The sequence below is a fragment of the Salminus brasiliensis genome, chromosome 15 (genome assembly GCF_030463535.1).
Source record: "Salminus brasiliensis chromosome 15, fSalBra1.hap2, whole genome shotgun sequence".
Lineage (NCBI taxonomy): Eukaryota > Metazoa > Chordata > Actinopteri > Characiformes > Bryconidae > Salminus > Salminus brasiliensis.
The window spans coordinates 3,733,484-3,741,878 of NC_132892.1; the positions used below are offsets into that span (position 1 = coordinate 3,733,484).

Here is an 8,395-nt window from a genome sequence, read left to right on the forward strand (position 1 = left end):
AAAAGAATGAATAATCTTACTGTGCAAAATAACAAATAATAATAATACGTTTTATCAAAACAGCTAAAAGTCTGAAACTAGAGAAATGTAGAAGCAGACGGTTCGACTTCCTGTGCAAAAAGTGAAACATAAGACTAACAATAAAAAATACTATTATTATTAAATACTGATTATTTTAAAACAGCTCAGAAAGTAGAACCTTGTAGAATAGCACTTAGTATAGTTATCGTACAGCACAAAAATGAGACATCTAAGGATCAAACATAAAAGGGAATAGATCATAGTAGACAAATAAGATGTTAATAATAAATAATTATTATGATTTAATAGACAAATGCAGAAGGGAATGGATAAGAGTACTGTGAGAAACAAGAAAGAAAAGGAATAATATTAATCCTGCTAATAATAAAACTATCATTTTAAAACAGCTAAGGGTCCTAGGATAGAGCCTTGTGGAACGCCACTTAGTATTTTAAGGTTTTTCACCACATAACATGCTAATATATATATATATATATATATATATATATATATATATATATATATGTGTGTCTGTGAAATCACTGCAGGATTGTGACCGTGATTCTGGTGGTGATCAGTGTGGTCTGGATCCCGATTCTGCAGAGCGCCAACAGCGGCCAGCTCTACGTCTACATCCAGTCAGTGACCAGCTACCTGGCTCCCCCTGTCACCGCAATATTCGTGATGGCTGTTTTCTGGAAGAGAACCAACGAGGCGGTACGTAGGTGCTCAGCGGCACACCAAGACACAAATCGCACTGCCCAGTCCTCTCTTCTCCGATGGAGCCAAAATGCTTAGCAGCTTTTGTTTTTACAGGGAATTCTTCTGTCTGTGAGGGTGTGTACGTTTGTTCGGTGAGAACGGTGAGAGAGAGAGAGAGATAGGGAAAGTTTGTAGATGGTGTCACATGTCACCAGAAATGATCTGCAAACAGTCCTTTCACTTGAAGGAGAGAGAGATACAGAGTGATAGGCAGAGCCAAGCAGCTCTGGAATGGGGCGGGGAAAGTAAACACCGCCAAGGCTTATGAGTTCTGTGCCTGGGGGTAGAAGATCAGATAGGACATGACCTCATACGTCTTTAGGAGGTGACACGAGAAACTTCAGTGGAAATAGATGGTGACTAGACTAGGGACGTGGGACGACAACACCACGCCTCTCTGTGATTGGGCAGTGACAGGCCAGCATTGCAAAGGCAGGGGATCCCACCATCGCTACAATATCGCCGACTCTCCTCATAACCAGCACATAACAAGCTGGTTGGCTCTTTTTGTTGAAGGGGCGGGGCTTATCCATGAACAGACGCACGTTAATGGATGGTCAAGGGTTTGCATGTGGAGAAAGTGCTGCAGGTGTACTGCAGGCCCAGTATGGGCTTATTAAGCTGGCTATACTGGGGGATTAGTGCTTGGCCATGCTCGTCCGAGCTGAATGACCCTGGGGCAAATATGAACGCCAGTTCTCTTGAAACGCTCAATATGGCAGCTGTTTACGGGTAAAGCCCCTCCCCTTTACCAAAAACAGCTAGCGTACCCACTAGCGACACAACATCGTCCACCCCGGCTTGCGGCGCATGCGCATGCCCTGCCCCTTTAACCAAAACAGCCAACGTACCCACTAGTGACACAACATCGTCCACCCAGGGCATAGGGGGCATGCCCCGCCCCTTTAACAAAAACAGCCAACGTACCCACTAGTGACACATAATCCTACCACATTCATTAGAAGATTTTTATTAAAGATTCAATTCTATGCAAATGATGTTTTTCAAAATAAATATAAATTTTCAGGATTTTTTTATAATAATGTGTTTTAAAGTGACTTTTTAAAGGAAAATTAGCGGCCTCTATTGTTTTTAGGGTAGAACTGCACGTGAACTTCAGGTTCTGGACTATTTAGTGAGCACTTAACGGGTCTGAGAGACTTTGCGCAGGCCATGTTCATATTGTGGCAGTACTCTCCCAAAGCCCCTAGGTAGGCGTCCTTTAAATGAAGTGTTGAAGTGCGCTGACCAATGAAGACGTACCCACGCTGGTGGAGGAACCAGAATAACAAGCTCCTTTGTGTGACCCCATGCAAATTTGCCTCACTAATCTGTTTGCAGAGTTCAGTCCTGATTCATCGCCATGCTCTCCTCCCTACCTTCCTCCCTCACTCGCTCGCTCATTCACCCAGACTGGCTCTCCCTTTTGTGGAGTGGGCTGATCAGTTGACTAACCAGAGCGTCTGGGGATTATCGGCAGGAAGTGCCTTAGCGGGCGTTCTGCTCGCAGTAGGTATGTGTGTGAGAGAGACCGAGACCTCATTACTAATGCCGGTGTCAGCTCCCTAATGCCATCGTCATTAAAGCATAGGCCAAAGATGCTCACATTCCATGAGAACATCAGATCTCCTCACCTGTTAGAATGTCAGACATGCGAAACGAGACACTCTGAGAAAACCCAGGGCTTAGTGTCAGCCTAATACCTCTTCATTATTCCAAAAGGTGGTTTCTGAGGTTCTGGAGATGCAGGTTTGCAGGGGTTGATGGGCAAAAGTAAAATCTCCACAAGGCCTCCACAATAAACACCAGTAACAGTATATCTATCTATCTATCTATCTATCTATCTATCTATATATCTATCTATCGATCTATCTATCTATCTATCGATCTATCTATCTATCTATCTATCTATCTATCTATCTATATATCTATATATCTATCTATCGATCTATCTATCTATCTATCGATCTATCTATCTATCTATCTATCTATCTATCTATCTATCTCTCTATCTATATATAGCTCCCTATCTATCTATCTATCTATCTATCTATCTGTCTGTCTGTCTGTCTGTCTATCTATCTATCTATCTATCTATCTATCTGTCTGTCTGTCTGTCTGTCTGTCTGTCTGTCTGTCTATCTATCTATCTGTCTATCTGTCTATCTATCTATTTGTCTATCTGTCTGTCTATCTATCTATCTATATCTGTCTATCTATCTATCTATCTATCTATCTATCTGTCTATCTATATATCTATCTATCTATCTATCTGTCTATCTATCTATCTATCTGTCTGTCTATCTGTCTATCTGTCTATCTATCTATCTATCTATCTATCTATCTATCTATCTATCTGTCTATCTGTCTATCTATCTATAAATAAATAATAAAGAGACTGGCAAGATTAATGTACAAAAGTCTGAGACCGATCTCCGGTCTTAAACTTCCAGCCAAAATGATCATTAAGCTCTTGATGGGGGGCATTCGTGGGGAGGGAGGGGACAGTGCTTTCTCCTTCCTCAACCTTCATGGCTGAGGTGCTCTTGAGCAAGACCTATCTGTCTATCTGTCTATCTATCTATCTATCTGTCTATCTGTCTATCTATCTATCTATCTGTCTGTCTGTCTGTCTGTCTATATATCTATATATCTATCTATCAATCTATTCATCTATCTATCTATTTATATATATATATATATATAATAACACTTAACAAAATACATATATATACGTATAATAGAGAAATAGTTATACATATAAATAATATTAATATTGGATGATGTATGCAGTCAAATGTGTGTATATGTTTATATATACAAAAGCTGAGAACATCCCTCAGTCGTATTATAATTAATAATATTAAGTCTAGTAATAAAGACATACGGTTTGAGGTTCAACTGGTTGCGCTGTTTTGGGGGAGGAGCCAACAAAGACTACTGAGATTCTTTCATTTTCATTTCATACTGAGATTCACTTATTCATGACGTTTCAGTTTACGAGGCTTTCCAGGAAATGCTAAGAATTGTCAGTTGGTTCGCTGTTCGTTAAGATAGATCACTTTCGAGACACTCCACCCTCAAGGATTACATTTCAGAGGGGACATTCTGCACCAATTTACCTAATAAAATGACATATTCCATTAAAATCACTCTCAGTATTGATAGAACAAAATTATTAATATAATGAAATTATTAATGTAACAAAACATTATGTATTTAATGTTCTGTTACATTTACACATGTATTTATTTATTTATTTTTCATTTTTGTACATGTTAAATTCAGTAAATAAACAGTCATTTGAATGCATTTGAATGAGGTTTTAGATTTACACTCCAAAAATCAATAAATTGTATTCATAGCCAGTTAATATTTTAACTCATTTCAGTGGTTCTGCTAAAAATACTCAATACTAAAAATGGGGTTTTGGTCCAGATGGGGCAACTGGACTAAAACACTTTAAAACCAGCTTTAAAATTGTTTACACTAGTTGACCCAAAGTTATCTGGAAACCCTTCACATGGAGATAAAGGCCCTAGGCCTGAGTTAGTATGGAATTATCTTCACCCCCGTCTGCCATCAATCCGACAAGCTAATGAGCACTGAAGGCCTAAACCCACCAGTTATCATTGGCGCATGTCTGTCTTCCCATTAAGTTGTTAAACAATCTCCATTAAATTTGCTTGTTAGCGACCGTTAGCGTCTGAAATTCATCATAGCAACACTACGGTTGGAATGAAGGGTCCTCCATTACCATTAGAATGACCCTGGACCCTGAAATTAGCAGTGGCCTACTGTAGATGGGAGCCTGTTAGCCTGTTAGTTAGGGAGGAGCCTTTAAGAAGTACCCCTATTGAGGGCCGGAGGTGTTCTTTCAGGAATGCTAAATAACCCCTAGCTACAAAAGGCTGTGATCAGTATCTCGCACGCTTTCCTGAAGCTTGTTTCCCTAAAGTTTTATAGCTTATACGGCACACTGCTGCTAATCTACTGCGAGCTTGCCTAAGCCGTGACAGTCAACACACAACAGTGCGTGTGAAACGTGTTGAGACTTTACCTCTAATGTCTTACTGACAGATGCGTGTTAATTATTTTTGCAGTCTGAACTGCCCGGGTTGCATTCCTGTTGAGACATGAGCATCAGAGTGTCTGTCGATGAACGTGTGAGAATGATGGACAGCGGGTAAAAAAATAAATAAATAATAAAGAGACTGGCAAGATGAATGTACGAAAGTCTGAGACCGATCTCCGGTCTTGAACTTCCAGCCAAAACGATCATTAAGCTCTTGACGGGGGGCATTCGTGGGGAGGGAGGGGACAGTGCTTTCTCCTCCCTCAACCTTCATGGCTGAGGTGCTCTTGAGCAAGACCCCTAACCCCCAGTTGTTCCCCAGGTGCTGCGGTGCTTGCTATGGTGCGGGGGGCATTCGTGACCTAAAGATTGCCCCCTTCCAGTCCTAAGGGAAGTGGTCTTGGGACTTCGGTCCCTTCAAATGACGGGACAGGGGGTAGGGGGAGGGAGGGGACAGCGCTTTCTCCTCCTTCATCCTTCATGGCTGAGGTGCTCTTGAGCAAGACCCCTAACCCCCAGTTGTTCCCCAGGTGCTGGGGTGGCTGCCCACTGCAGTGGGTGTGTGTCCTCACTGCCCTCATCACTAGTGTGAGTGCATGTGTGTGTGTGTGTGTTCACTGCCATGGGTGGGAGGTTGAATTCTGCTAGTCTGCTGTGGTGCTACGTGGTCACTAGGGTACAACTGTTTTTTTTTTCCAAGACGGTTGCTATGGTATGCCAAGTGGTTGCTAAGGTGTTGCTAAGTGGTTGTTATGCTGTCATGCTGGTTTATGGTTCCTATGGAGTTGCTTAGGGCCTGCTAGTCTGTTGCTATAAAATCCTAGGTGGTTGCTATGGGGTTGCTAGGTTGCTGTGGTAGTTGTAGGAGGTTACTGTGGTGTTTCTAGGTGCTTCCTATGGAGTTACTTTGTGGTTGCTGGTGTGTTGCTATAATATCATAGATGGTTGCTAGGTAGTTGCTAGGAGATTGCTGTGATGTTTGTAAGAGGTTGCTATGGTGTTTCAAGGTGGTTGTCATGGTGTTGCTAAGGGGTGGCTAGCCTGTGATGTTGTTTGATGGTTCCTATGGAGTTGCTTAGTGGTTGCTGGTCTGTTGCTATAATATCATAGATGGTTGTTATGGTGTTGTTAGGTTGCTGTGGTAGTTGTAGGTAGTTTAAGGTGGTTGCTGTGGTGCTGCTTGATGGTTGCTATATAGTTGCTTAGTGGTTGCAAATGTGTTGCTGTAATTTCCTAGGTGGTTGCTATGGGGTTTCTAGGTAGTTGCCAATAGATGTGGAAGTGTTTGGAAGATGGTTGCTATGATATTGCTAGATGGTTGCTATGGTATTCCAGGTGATCACTAGATGGGTGCTAAAGTGTTGGTAGGCAGTTGCTTTGTAGCTGATAGACATTTGCCATGGGGTTGATAGTACTTGCTAGTGTGGTGTTAATACATGGTTGCTAGGCAGTTGCTATGGTACCCCATGTGACACACTGAGGACCCCCCCCCCCTTGCTTATGTGTTTGTGTGTGTGTGTACAGGGAGCTTTCTGGGGGTTAATGGTGGGCTTGGCTGTTGGGGTCACAAGGATGGTTCTGGAGTTTGCCTTCCCGCCCCCTCGCTGTGGTGTGTTTGACCCCGCCCCTGCCATCCTGAGGAGCATCCACTACCTACACTTCGCCATCATCCTCTGTTTCCTCACGGTCGTTGTGGTTGTCGTGGTCACCCTCCTCAACCCTCCGCCCACTGAGGAACAGGTATGGTCCTTTTCGGCGCCCTGAGGGTCCTTTTTAGCCCTTTTAGAACCCCTGCAGTAACAGAACCTCACTGAAGACTTCTTCATATTCCTGCTCTGCAGTATTTCCAGCTGACGGGTGTATAATCACATGTGCGTGTGCTTTCCTGTAGACACACAACCTGACCTGGTGGACAATCAGGAACACCGCTGACCGAGATATACCGCTGCAGAAAGTATCCACACTCAGCCGCAGAACAGAAGGTACGTGCTCGTATGTAGTTCTGGAAAAGGGTTCTTTGGAACCGGAGGCCTTTTCGGTAATATCTACAGTTTGGCAAACAATCAAGAAAACATGATATCTGAAATCTGCTTCTTTAGCACAGAACCGCTAACGCTAGGCTAACAGTGCTAACAAACACTGTACTTAGACTGTCACCAATCTCATCTCCACAATTTCAAAAATTGATGCATGTATTTGCGTCCAAAATCTATTGACAAATCGTCTATAAAACAGTGTGGATAGACCTTATTTAGATGGGTGCTATGGTGTTGCTATGGTATTCCAGGTGATTGGTTGCTGGATGGGAGTTACATTTCAGGTGATTGCTATGGTGTTGCTATGGTGTTCCAGGTGATTGGTTGCTGGATGGGAGTTACATTTCAGGTGATTGCTATGGTGTTGCTAAGTGGCTGCTGGATGGGAGCTATAGTGTTGGTAGTGGTTCCTATTGGTTGCTACGGTATTCTGGGTGACTGCTAAGGTGTTGCTAAGTGACTGCTGGATGGGAGCTTTTGTCTTGGTAGTGGTTGCTATTGGTTTCTGTGGTATTTCAGATCATTGCTATGGAGTTGCTAAGTGACTGGTGGATGGGAGCTATAGTGTTGGTAGTGTTTGCTATTGGTTCCTATGGTATTCCAGGTGATTGTTATGGTGTTGCTAAGTGACTGGTGGATGGGAGCTTTTGTGTTGGTAGTGGTTGCTATGGTATTCCAGGTGATTGCTATGGTGTTGCTAAGTGGCTGCTGGAGGGAAGCTATAGCATTGGTAGTGGTTTCTATTGGTTGCTATGGTATTCCGGGTGATTGCTATGGTATTGCTAAGTGGCTGCTGGATGGGAGCTATAGTGTTGGTAGTGGTTGCTATTGGTTGCTATGGTATTCCAGGTGATTGCTATGGTGTTGCTAAGTGGCTGCTGGATGGGAGCTGTAGTGTTGGTAGTAGTTGCTATTGGTTGCTATCGTATTCTGGGTGACTGCTATGGTGTTGCTAAGTGGCTGCTGGATGGGAGCTTTTGTGTTGGTAGTGGTTGCTATTGATTGCTATGGTATTCCAGGTGAATGCTATGGTGTTGCTAAGTGGCTGCTGGATGGGAGCTATAGTGTTGGTAGTGGTTGCTATTGGTTGCAATGGATTTCTGGGTGATTGCTATGGTGTTGCTAAGTGGCTGCTGGGTGGGAGCTATAGTGTTGGTAGTGGTTGCTATGGTATTCCAGGTGATTGCTATGGTGTTGCTAAGTGGTTGCTGGATAGGTGCTATAGTGTTGGTAGTGATTGCTATTGGTTACTGTTGTATTTCCGATCATTGCTATGGAGTTGCTAAGTGGCTGCTGGGTGGGAGCTATAGTGTTGGTAGTGGTTGCTATTGGTTGCTATGGTATTCCAGGTGATTGCTATGGCGTTGCTAAGTGGCTGCTGGAAGGGATCTGTAGTGTTAGGTGGTAGGTAGTGGTAGGTGGTTACTGTGGAATTGCTCAGTGGTTGCCATTGGTTGCTATGGTATTCCAGGTGATTGCTCTGGGGTTGCTAAGTGGTTGC

At 43.2% G+C, this 8,395-nt stretch overlaps 1 protein-coding gene across 1 annotated transcript in view; it reads left to right on the forward strand.

Moving 5' to 3' along the window:
- slc5a10 (solute carrier family 5 member 10) overlaps positions 1–8,395 on the forward strand; it is a 46,636-nt gene that overhangs the window by 33,276 nt on the left and 4,965 nt on the right. Inside the window, exons 12-14 of the mRNA XM_072657396.1 lie at positions 570–738; positions 6,383–6,598; positions 6,750–6,840. Coding sequence (XP_072513497.1) covers positions 570–738; positions 6,383–6,598; positions 6,750–6,840 — 476 coding nt within the window. The remainder of the gene's footprint in view (positions 1–569; positions 739–6,382; positions 6,599–6,749; positions 6,841–8,395) is intronic.